The sequence below is a fragment of the Mandrillus leucophaeus genome, unplaced genomic scaffold (assembly GCF_000951045.1).
Source record: "Mandrillus leucophaeus isolate KB7577 unplaced genomic scaffold, Mleu.le_1.0 Scaffold111, whole genome shotgun sequence".
Lineage (NCBI taxonomy): Eukaryota > Metazoa > Chordata > Mammalia > Primates > Cercopithecidae > Mandrillus > Mandrillus leucophaeus.
Window position 1 is genome coordinate 4,914,758 of NW_012099321.1, and position 13,373 is coordinate 4,928,130.

The 13,373-nt window shown below is 36.1% G+C and overlaps 1 protein-coding gene across 2 annotated transcripts in view; it reads left to right on the forward strand.

Moving 5' to 3' along the window:
* Positions 1-13,373, forward strand: part of LOC105549080 (disintegrin and metalloproteinase domain-containing protein 18) — a 164,466-nt gene that overhangs the window by 19,833 nt on the left and 131,260 nt on the right. For both annotated transcript variants that reach the window (XM_011993448.1, XM_011993457.1), the window contains exons 3-6: positions 1,716-1,771; positions 4,120-4,198; positions 4,560-4,636; positions 5,604-5,781. In XM_011993448.1, the coding sequence (XP_011848838.1) occupies positions 1,716-1,771; positions 4,120-4,198; positions 4,560-4,636; positions 5,604-5,781 (390 nt within the window). The remainder of the gene's footprint in view (positions 1-1,715; positions 1,772-4,119; positions 4,199-4,559; positions 4,637-5,603; positions 5,782-13,373) is intronic.

The following is a 13,373-nucleotide window of genomic DNA, read 5'->3' on the forward strand; positions in this document are numbered from 1 at the left end:
TAAGTCTCTAATCCATCTTGAATTAATTTTCGTATAAGGAGTAAGGAAAGGATCCAGTTTCAGCTTTCTACTTATGGTTAGCCAATTTTCCCAGCACCATTTATTAAATAGGGAATCCGTTCCCCATTTAAAGAGGTTTAACAGAGAACGCCACAAAGATAAACCTCTCTTTTAAATAAATTACCCAGTCTTAGGTAGTTCTTTATAGGAACACGAGAACAGCCTAATACAACACACCTCATGATTTTCTCAGGAGTAATTTGAGAAATCACTCCTTTTGTTTGTTGAATTCGTTATTGTCCCTTCTTGGTGTAGATACCTCGGAAGTTAGATTTTTATTGTGGACTTGCCATCGGAGTGGAGATTGTGTCAGACCTTTTGTTACCTCTGTTTTGCATTCAATCTGGGAGAATGCATTGAATTTACCATAGTAGCTTACGTTAGTTTCAGGGGAATAATGGGATGAGATTTGCCTCCAGTCTGGGTGATGAGCAGATAGCCTTCTGAGCCTGTGTGCTCCGTTTCTTTCTGCCATTTCCAGTCATAGGCAGTATTGCCCTGTTTCTTTCTACCCAGTTTACAGACTGTTCCAGCTTAAAATCAGAGATCTCTCTTGACATTGGTTTGCCTTGGGAGAGAAATGGTGGGTTTAGTAGGATAGAGCTCTGTCTGCATCTGTAGACATAGGCCAGTTACGGTCCCTGTAGAATTTCATGGCATCACCTGCTGTTTCTAGATGCCGTCACAATAAGATCATGAGCATTGTTAGTACCCAATTTGTGATAGTTTAGAACTCTTATCCCTGGAGGTGTGGTCTTCCTCACTGGCTTCTTGTCTGCTTTCAGTCTCTTAGCTCTTTTTCCTCAGTTTTACATGTTGAGAGAGAAATGCTAAATGTCTCTGAATAAGTATGACTGCATATATGTATGTATAAAAAATTTATTAGTGGTTCATTATATTTTGTGTGGCATGTAAGCCTAAAGTCATGTCTAATTTATCTTGACTAAAAATGCATGCTTTTTTCTAAATAGGAGTAATTAATATAGTGTTAATAATGCTAAAGTTATATATATATACACTAAAATGTTCTCTTCATTTTTATTTTATTTCATTTTATTTTTATTTACATAGGTTTTTGGGGAGCAGGTGGTATTTGGTTACATGAGTAAGTTCTTTAGTGGTGATTTGTGAGATTTTGATGCACCCATCACCCAAGCAGTATACACTGAACCCAATTAATAGCCTTTTGTCCTTCACTTCCTTCCTACCCTTTTCCCCTGAGTCCCCAAATTCCATTGTGTCATTCTTACGCCTTTGCATCCATAGCTTAGCTCCCACTTATGAGTGAGAACATACGATGTTTGGTTTTCCATTCCTGAGTTACTTCACTTAGAATAATAGTCTCCAAACTTACCCAGGTCACTGCAAACGCCATTAATTCCTTTCTTTTTATGGCTGAGTAGTATTCCATCATGTATATATACCAGTTTCCCTTCACTTTTATTTTAAAAAGTCACCCCTGCACATTAAATTGGTCACATTGTTCCTGAATTTATTAAGATACTAAACTCTTACTATTTAGGATAATAAATTCTAAAGACAATTTTCATTTTTAATGGATAGAGTGACTCATTTTTATTAACTTGGGCGAATATTGTTTTATTTTATATATTTCTGATTTCCTTCATCATCTTTACTGATGTGTTTTATTTTAGATGATTTACATCATTACAATTGATGGACAACCTTACACTCTACATCTAAGAAAACAGTAAGATGTGATTTTTTTTTCATTAAGGAAAAGGGAAAATCTTTAAGTTTAGATTTTACAGCCTTAAAGTTTTTGTGCAGTATTTAAATTCAGGAATGCTGTATAAAGTAGACTTGTTTTATCGGTTGACTTCCCAATTTAGGATTCACTAGGTCTTGAATATCAGATCTGTAGAGCTCTTTCATTTTAATTTTCACTTGGTATTTTCAAATTATGAAATAAATTACATACTTGTAAAATCTCTGCTTGCATGTAAGCCATTGAACCCAAGAACTGCAAGTTATATATTAAGTATATCTGGTGTGAAGTCAAATACAGTTACACGTCAAGTGATTATTGGTGGCAAATTCAACTAGTAACACAGTTTTTATGATGTGCTAATTACATGTGTGTCTATTTTTAACAAGTTTATACAAGCTACTTTACATGTAAAATTCTCTAAAGTATAAAATTCAATAATTTTATGACTTTATGCACTGTTGCCACCATCAAATATAAATCAGTTTTGGAACATTCTTTCCGCACGTAAGAGCCCTCATGTTTTTTCAGTTAGTCTTTGTTCTCAGTCACAACTCTAGGCAACAATCTACTGTTTGTATCTTGATTTATATTTTCTCAAAATTTTATAAAGATAAGTTAAGTAGCCTCTTCTCTGTCTGCATCTTCAAACATATATATTTATAGCAACTGTCCCTTGTCTGCCTGCTTCCTTGTAATTGAACAAGGCTAGACGAAATTATTCTAACTTAATTCATGACTACCCTACTTAAATCACATTTACTTTTCTTCCTGTACAACTGCACAAAAGTGTTTTCTGATAGAATCATTAGTGGTCCTCATGTTTTTGAATGCCCTGTTTGTGTTTTAGTTTTAATTTTTCTTAACCAGTTGGCAGCATTGATCATAGTTGACCGGTGTCCCCTCCATAAAATACTGTCTCCACTTGGCTTCCAGAATACCACAGACTCCTGGTCCTGATTTTACCCATTGTGGGTACTTCAGTGCGCTCTCTCTCTCTCTCTGTCTCTCCTTTCTCTATCTTTTTTTTTTTTTTTAATTCTTTCTCATCTCTCAAATCTTAAAGTACTCCATGGTACTATTTCTGCATTCTGTTTTTTTATTTTTCTCTAGCTATATTCAATCACCTGGTTGTCTAATTCTTGTGACTTTAAATGCCATCCACATATTGGTTGCTCCCAAATTAACATCTCTACCTTATTCCTCTTCAATAAACGCCATATTCACTTACCTGAGTACTTAGTTGATAACCAAGTACTTACTAGGATCCTCATAGGTAACATGTCCAAGTGGAATTCTGACTTTCTTCTCAAATTTGTCTTTCCCACAGTCATGTCAGGAATTGGCAAATATATCAGTTTTTCAGGGAAAAAAAAAACATTTAAAAAGTCGGAGTCATACTTGACATCTTTGTGTCACTTTCCCCTATTTCCAGTGGATTATAAACCCATATATTCAAAATATATCTATATCTATATCTAAGCCCTACAAAATATATCCAGAATTAGACCTCCCGCATTGATGCTATTTTAGTTCAAAGCACCGTCATGTCTTACATCTAAATGGTTTCCCTGCTTCTTCTGCTTATTTGTCCTGCAGATTCTTCTCAACACAGCACTGATTTTATTAAAACATTGGTCTGATGCTGTCTTTATCTGCTGAAACCCTACAATGCTTCTCACCTCTGTTACACCATCTCTTACTATAGTCTCTCTTCATCACTCCACACTCCAGTCATATTGCCCCCTAGTTGTTCCTTGTTTGTACGAAGCATATTTCTGCTTGAGCGTCCTTGCGTTTTCTATTAATTCTGTCTAGAATAACACTTCTGTGAAAATCCATGTGGTTTATTCCTCAGGTATTTAATCATCTATTCAGAGAAATTTTCCATGCCATCTTATCTACATTTTGTAACCACCCTCCCCAGGCCTTATCTATTATCATCTAATTACTAATACTGTGTGCCCCTGGCTGTCACAAAGACTAAGGCTTTTTGTCCCTTGTTTATTGCTGAATCCCAGCACCTACCTGAGGGTCTGTCAGATAGTGAACACTCAGTACAATTGTTGAACGTCATCATACACAGCCATACGCACATATATCTGATGCAGAGGAGTCCCAGAGTCTGTCCCAGTGCTGAGAAAGTCTAAACTCCTTGATTCACCACTTCTATGAATTTCAAGTGTTATACCTCACTAGAGTCACTCTAATTAAATCATGCAATTATATAAAACTAATTAAATTATGTTACATAAAATGTAATATTTGTTTTTAACATTTATATTAAAATTATGGCTCAAACTTTTTTATTATTTCTTGCTTGTTTTTAGATCATTTTTACCCCAGAACTTTTTGGTTTATACATATAATGAAGCTGGATCTTTGCATTCTGAGTCTCCATATTTTATGGTAAAGTAAGATACCTTATGTTTTTTGTTAAACTGGATATATTATTACCATTAGATTGTGTTTCATGTGGACAGTTTAGTACAAATGTTTTATCTTTTCTGACGTATTACTGACTTTTGTACATAGAAATGGCATGTGATAGAGATGAAACCCAGGTACAAGAGAATACTCACAGAGGCCTAGGTGGTGCAAAGTAAAGACAGTTGTCACAAATCTTTTTTTTTCTGAAAATATGCATTAATAATTCTGCATGATTCATGATCTTATTAAATCTTTTAATATTTTGAATCTTCTGATGTTTGACAATACATTTTTTATTCACAACAAATTTATATACTTGCCTTTCTATACTGTTTTTCAGATGCATTGCCATTACCAAGGATATGCTGCCAAATTTCCAAATTCATTTGTGACACTCAGTGTATGTTCTGGTCTCAGGTAATAGCACCTTATAAGAAATCTATAGATGGAGAATTTAAGATATACTTTAAAACAAAGCTTAGTGACCAGCAGATGCAAATCACGAAAGTTTAAGGGAAATCAAAATGGAAAGTTTTCTTTATAACAGCTTTATTCTATTTATATTAATGTTAATACGTAGACCTAGGGGCCTATTCCTATGAAATCAATCCAGGGATATCATGGAAAATGGAATAGTTTCATGAAAGAAAACTTTAAAATATCTCCTTAAGTGTGATTGTTGTATTCTGCATCTGTTTTCTCAAATAGTGTGGAAAATGGCATTAATTAGTTATATAAATATAATAGGAAAATATAGTATGTTCTCATCTTAATACCAGATATAAAACAACTAATTAAGAAGATCCCTCAAGAATAAAGGATAGGGAAAAGTGATTTTTGTTACTGATTCTGGGAGACTCACTTATGATCTGTTCATCAGGAAAAGAAGGATCCAGAGCAGAGAAAAAATGTTCCCTCTAACTTTCCTTTGGTTTCAATTGCCTGATTTCCAGAATTTGTTCACATCAACTCAGAAACTTGGCATTCTCTGAATGTGGTTTTTATAGATACCAACCTATTTAGATATATAGTCTACATACATGCTGTCCCTTATCAAACCTCTGTAAGAACAGGAACATTATTCCTGGGATTCTCAACAAATATATTTGTTTGTGGCAAATTTGGCCTTAATTAATATGATTGCCTTACAAAAATAGTCTTCATTGCATTTAGATCTTTAAAATGTAAGCAAAAGGAAGCCAAATATGGTGGCTCTTACTAATGATAAACTGCCCCCCCCAAAAAAAAAATGGAAAAAGAAAATGGGCTTAAAATGTGTTCTTTAGTATAGTTTTTTATTTCTTAAGCCATTTCAGATTATCATTTTGATGGGATCATTTGTGGGATTTTTATAACTATTTTCTTATGCTTTCTAAATTTTCAGGGGATTTCTCCAGTTTGAAAATGTCAGTTATGGAATTGAACCATTAGAATCTTCAGCAAGATTTGAGCATATAATTTATCAATTGAAAAATAATGATCCAAATGTATCAATTTTAGCAGAAAATTACAGTCATATTTGGCAGAAAGACCAGTCCTACAAAGTTCCTTTAAACTCACAGGTGACTGTCATCATTCTGATGTTATGACATACTAGAAAATTGCCTGTGTAGTTTTCTTTTAAATCATGAAAGGAATTTAGTTAGCTACTGAGTAGGAATATTAAATTTTATATATTTTTCTACCTTTAAATAAAACTTTGAAACTTCATCTAAAATACTTGGAAAGTTACATATTTCAAGCTTAATATTTTATGATGTATTTTGTAGCCCTAATTTTTATATTTTTTTCAAGCCAAATGGATACTATTGAAAAGTTTAGAAATGCAGAAAGAACAGTCACTGTTATTCCAGTACCTTGGTAAAATTAATTTTAATATTTTGATATCCATCTTACATACTATCTGAACATATCTTTCTAAAATACACAGCCATTTGCATGTTGCTCAGTGCTCTTACTTTGCTGATAGACTAGGTATAGAATTCTTGCTTGACAGTTTCTTTCTTTCAGCACTTCGAATATTTCAATCCATCACCATGTGGCCTCTGTTTTTTTCTGATAAAAGTATTCTGTTATTCTTATTGAGAATTCCTTGGACAAAATGAGTTGCTTCTCTTTTGTTTCTTTCTAGATTCTTTCTTTGCCTCTGTCTTATGGCAGTGTGCTTATCATGTGTCTATGAATGGATCTCTTTGTGTTTACCATACTTGGCGCTCAAAGCACTTCTTGGGTCTGTAAATGGATGTGTTTTGAAATTAAATTAGCTTGTGTGAATCCTGAAAAAAAAAAAAAATCCGTGAAGCTATGAAACCAACTATCTGTATAGTTCCTAGAGACTTCACACTTTTTTTTGCTACTTTAAAATTTGTCTCGATTTTGTAGTTCATTATTGCCAAAAGTATTTACTGAGATAAATAAAAAAGCATTCTTCTCAGGTTTGTGGTTTCAGGTGAGATATGGAAAGCTGGAAACAGCATTGCTTCCACATATACAGCAGAGTAAAATTTAGACCAACTGCACATTAATGATTTTTATGGAATACATCAAAAACCTGAGATTGCAGATTAAACCATTAACAAATATGTGGAGAAAAAAAGTGCCTATAGGTTGTGATGGGAACCAAATGTGTAAAAAACAGAGTTTTTCTTTTTCCTTTTTTTTGTGACCACAATTAATTTGGTATCAGTACAAAATAACCTGCTACAACTGTAAGATGTTCTTTGTAAGCCTCATGATAACCACGAAGCAACATTTTTAACAGACCCACTAAAAGTGGAAAGCAAGAAATCAAAACATACTTGATAGAGAAAAAATCACTTAACCACAAAGGAAGATAGCAAGAAATGAAAAAAAAAAAAAAAAAGAAGAAGAAGTTTATACAAAACAACTAGAAAACAAATAAGAATATGGTAATACCAACTTCTTACCCATAAATAATTACCTTGAATGTAAATGAATTATTCTGTCCAACTAAAAGAAATAATGTGGCTTATTAGTGAAAAAAAAATGGGAGGGAGGAGAGCCAAGATGACCAACTAGACACAGCCAGGAAGGTTATCTCCCACCGGAAAACAAGACAAAGGAGACCAACACATTCTGAGCAGATCTTTGGAAGGAAGAAATTGAGGGTGGGTGGAGGGAGGATGTAGACCCTGTGCTGAATGGGGAGGAAGCTGGGAACCCTGCACAGGGCTGTTAAGCACCAGGACTCATCCCTGGCTCCCAGCAGCTTCTGGGGAAGAGGTGAGTTAAATGTTAGAGGAGTAGCCCACTCTCACTATAAAAACTTCCAGAATTCTAGCTGCAGGCGATCCCATGACCCCCACAGACACTTGATCTGGCAGGGAGAGCTGCTTGGAGAAGTGGCAGGGACAGGACCCCAGCCTGTGCAGAACCCAGGGAGTTTGGTTCAGGAAGAGCTGCAGTGGAGTAAAGCCAGGAGTGCTCATACCCCAAGGCTCCCCACACTCCTCTAGGTGGCTTTGGCTTTTGTTGATTGTTGGACCTGGACAAAACAGGGCTGCCTCGCTTGGGGGGACAAGGCCATTCTGATCTGAGCACCCCACTATCTGACGTATTCTTCTGGGGTTCCTCCCTGGCTACATTCATTTGCAGCACAACCTCAGCTGCGCAACCTGAATGCCTCCCTGTTGCTGCTACCATAGCTCTTTCACCAGCAGACCCTACCTAACCATTGGAGAAATTTGGACTCTTGCCATCATACATGTGCCAATAGCCTCTCCCACCACTTTGTTGGTGCACACTCACCCATAGCCTCCCCCATTATTTTTCTGGTATGTGTGCATGCACCTTGCTGTGGCAGCCTCATCCCTGCCGGTACATGTACACATGCAGACTCCATAGAGCTACCACTGCTGGAACACACCTGGATGTGTGGACTCCAGCATGTCTCCCTGTTGCTGCTGCCATGCGTGCATGCATGGAAGCCAACATGCCGCTACCACCACCACATGTACATGCATGTAGACCCTGCTGCACCGCCAGTCAGCCACTGCTGGTCTGCACGAAGGAGTGCAGACCCTGCTGCCATCACCATAACAGAGCACTTTTGATAGCATGCCCAAATGGAATATTGTTGCCAACATATCAGGAATATCTTGGCCCCTCAAGCACAGCAGGTGCTAACTAAAGAACAAAACCATGGGCCTGATTTCAGCCCCCCCGGGTTACAGCATGCAGCCCAGGAATACGAAACCAAGCATGAACCCCCTAAAATCATCCAGATACAAAGTCAGTTGACTGAACCCAACTTACAAACATGGTCAAACCCTCAAAGCATCAAAGAATATAAAAACAAAAAGCCTCACCCAAAGGACAAAAGCTTTAAACAGCAGCCCACACAGATTAGGAAGCACTAGCACAAGAACTCTGGCAACTCAGAAAGCCAGAGTGTCTTCCTACCTATAAATGACTGTAGTGTATCTCTGGCAATGGTTCTTAACCTAGCTGAAATGACTGAAATTACATACTTAGAATTCAGAATCTGGATGGCAATAAAGATCATTGAGATGTAGGAGAAAGGTGAGACCCAATCCAAGGAATCTAAAGAATCCAGTTAAACAATGAGGAGGTGAAAGAGGATATAGCCATTTAAAGAAAGAATCAAACTGGTATAACAAAACTGAAAAATTCACTAAAATAATTTCATAGTACAATCAGAAGTGTTAACAACAGAATAGACAAAGAAATAATTTCAGAGCTCAAAAACTGGTTTTTCAAATCAATTCAGTCAGACACAAAGAAAAAATGCAAAAGAATGAACAAAACCTCTGAGAAATATGGGATTATGTAAAGAGAACAAACCTATGATTGTCATCCCTGAAATAGAGTGAAGGAGAGAGAGCAAGCAACTTGGAAAACATATTTGAGGATATTTTTCACAAAATATTTCCAAACTTTACTAGAGAGGTTATCATTCAAATTTAGGAAATTCAGAGAACCCCAAGAAAATGCTATACAAGAACAACCATCCCAAGACACATAGTCATCAGATTCTTCAAACTCAATGTGAAAGAGAAAACATTGCAAGTAGAAACAAGGGGCAGGCCGTCTACAAAGAACACCCTATTAGGTGAAGAGTAGATTTCCCAGCAAAACCCTACAAGCCAGAAGAGATTGAGAGCCTATATTCAGCATTCTTAAAGAAAATAAATTTCAACCAAGAATTAGATATCTATCCAAACTAAACTTTATAAGCAAAGAAGAAATAAAATCCTTTTCAGACAAGCAAATGCAGAGATAATTTGTTCCACCAGACCTGCTTTACAGGAGACTCTTAAGGGAATGCTAAACATGGAAACAAAAGACCATACAGGGCACCACAAGAACACACGTAAGTACAGAGACAATTGACACTCTAGGGAAACTACACAATCAAATCTTCTTAACAGCCAGCTGACAACACAATGACAGGATCAAATCTGCACATATCAATATTAACTTTCAATGTAAAGGAGAAAAACACCCCACATAAAAGCATGGCAGGTTGCATGAAGAAACAAGACCCAACTGTATACTTTCTTCAAGGGATCCATTTCACGTGCGATGACACCCACAGATTCAGAGCAAGAGATGGAGAAAAATCTACCAAGCAAACTGAAAACACAAAAAGCAGGGGTTGCTATTCTAATTTCAGATGGAATAAACTATAAACCAACAACAATCAAAATGGACAAAGAGCACTGCATGATGATAAAGAGTTCAGGTAGACAAGAAGATTTAACTGTCCTAAATAGATTTTCACCTAACACTGGCACACCCAGATTCATAAAGCAAGTTCTTGCAGACCTACAAAGAGGTGTAGATAACTGCGCAATAACATTAGGAGACTTCAACACTCCACTGACGCAGTAGACAGAACAGTAAAGCAGAAAACTAACAAAAATATTTGGGACCTAAACTCAGCATTTGACCAAATGGACCTAACATGCATCTACAAAACACTCCACCCTAAGAACAACAGAATATATATTTTTCTCATGGGTGTATGGCATGTACTCTAAAATCAACCACATGCTCGACCATAATGCAATTCTCAACAAATTTAAAAAAAAAAAGTCATACGGACCACACTTTTTGGAACACAGTGTAATAAAAATAGAAGTTCACACCAAGAAGATCTATAAAAACCATACAATTACATGAAAATTTAGCAACTTACTCCTGAATGACTTCTGGATAAATGACGAAATTAAGGCAGAAATCAAGAAATTCTTTTAAACAAAGATACAACATACCAGAATCTCATTCAGTAGCAGGTTGTTTAACAGAATCCCACATGAGCATCTCAGCAGATGCAGAAAGGACTTTCAATAAAATTCAATATCCTGTTATGTAAAGAACCCTTAAACTAGGCATTGAAGGAACATACTTCAAAACAATGAGTCATCTATGACAAACCCACAGCAAACATACTCAACAGGCAAAAGCTGGAAGCATTCCCCTTGAGAACCAGAACAAGACAAGCATGCCCACCCTCACCACTCCCATTCAACATAGTACTAGAAGACCTCACCAGAGCAATCACGTAAGAGAAAGAAATAAAAGGCATTCAAATAGAAAGAGAAGACGTCAATCTCTCTTCATAGATGATATGATTTTATATCTAGAAAACCCCATAGTCTCCGCCCAAAGCTCTTAGATGTAACAAACAACTTCAGCAAAGATTCAGGATACAATATCAATGTAAAAAAAAAAAAAAGTAGCACTTGTATATGCTAATAACAACCAAACTGAGGGGCAAATCAAGAACATAATCTCATTCACATTAGCCACAAAAAATAAAATACTTAGGAATACAGATAATCAGAGAGGTGAAAGATCTCTATAATGAGAATCAGAAAACATTGCTGAAAGGAATCAGATGACAGAAACAAATGGGGAAAATATTTTATGCCCATGGTTAGGAAGGAAGAATCAATATTGTTAAAATGGGCCAGCCACAGTGGCTCATGCCTGTAATCTGAGCACTTTGGGAGGCTGAGGCAGGCAGATCATCTGTTATCAGGAGTTTGAGACCAGCCTGGCCAACATGGTGAAACCCTATCTCTACAAAAATATATATATATATATACACACACAAAAATTAGGCAGGAGTGGTGGCGTGCACCTGTAGTCCCAGCTACTGGAAAGGCTGAGGCAGGATAATCACTTGAACACAGGAAGCTGAGGTTGCAGTGAGCCAAGATGGTGCCACTGCACTCCAGCCTGGGTGACAGAACAAGACTCCTCAAAAAGAAGAAAAAATTGTTAAAATGTCAGTGCACCCCAAAACAATTTACAGATTCAATGCCATTCCTATCAAACAGCCAACAAAGTTTTTCACAAACTATTCTAAAATTCATATGAGACCAAAGAAAGAGCCTGAATAGCCAAAGGAATTCTGAGCTAAAAGAACAAACCTGCAGTCATCACATTATCCAACTTCTAACTATACTTTTAAGGAAGTAACCAAAACAGCATGGACCTGGTAGAAAAACAGAAACACAGACCAAATGGAACAGGTTAGAACCCAGAAATAAAGCTGCACACCTACAACCGTCTTATCTTCAACAGCATCAACAATAATAAACAACTGGGAAAATAATTTCTATTCAATAAACAGTGCTGGGATAACTGGCTAGTCACATGCAAAAGATTGAAGATGAACTCCTTCCTTTCACAATATACAAAAATCAAATCAAGATATATAAAAGACAATGTAAAAGCTAGAGCTATAAAAACTCTAAAATAAAACCTAAGAAATATCACTCTGGACATAGGCCCTAGCAAAGATTTTATGATGAATATGCCAAAAGCAATTGTAACAAAACGAAAAATTGACAAGTGGGACCTAATTAAACAGAAAAGCTTCTGCACAGCAAAAGAAGCAATCAACAGAGTAAACAGACAACCTACAGAATGGGAGAAAACATTCACAAAGTATGAATCCAGCAAAGGCCTAATATCTAAAATTTACAAGAAAAAAAAAAAAGAATCCTTTTTAAAAATGGCCAAAGGACATGAGCAAGCACATTTCAAGAGAAAACATACATGCAGCCAACAAGCATATGAAAAAATACTCATCATCGGTAATCATTAGAAAAATACAAATCTTAACCACAATGAGATACCATTCTACACCAGTTAGAATAGGTATTACTAAAAAGAAAAAGTGACAGATGCTCATGAGGCTGTGGAGATAAGGGAACAATTGTGCACTGCTGATGAGAATGTAAATTAGTTCAGCCACTGTGGAAAGCAGATTGGAAATTTCTTAGAGAACATGGAACTACCATTCGACCTGGCAACTCTATTATTGGGTATATACCCAAAGAAATAAAAATCATTCCACCATAAAAACATATGCACACATATGCTTATCATAGTACTATTCACAATAGTAAAGACATAGTATCAGCCTAGATGTCCATCAATGATGGAATGCATAATGAAAATCTGTTATATGTACACCATGGAATACTACACAGCCATAAAGAATACTAAAATTATGTTCTGTGTAGCAATATGAATGGACTTGGAGGCCATTGTTCTAAGCAAAGTAATGCAGAAATAGTAACTCGAATACCACATGTTCTCACTGATAAGTGGGAGGTAAACATCGAGTACACATAGACACAAAGAAGGGAACAATTGACACTAGGCCTACTTGAGAGTGTAAGGTGGGTATAGGGTGGGGACCTATTGGTTACAATGCTCATTATCTGGGTGACAAATTAATCTGTACATTAAACCCCTGCAACATGCCATTTATCTGTGTATCAAACCAGCACTTGTACCCCCCAAACCTAAAATAAAAATTGGAAATGAATAAAGTTAATAAAACCAGAAACCCTAAAACAAGACCTAACTATTTGATGTCTCCAAAGACTCACTTTATCTTTAAGTATACACATAGACTGAAAGTAAATGGATGAAAAGTATGTATTTAATGCAAATAAAAACCAAAATAAATTAGGAGTAGCTGTACTTAGATAAAAATATTCTCCAAGGAAAAAAGTGTAAAAAAAAAAAAAAAAAGACAAACAAGGGCATTATATAATGGCAAAGTGGTCAATACAGGAAAAGAATTTAACTATCACAAATATCTTCACACCCAATAATTGTAGCACCTAAATATATAAAGCAAACAATA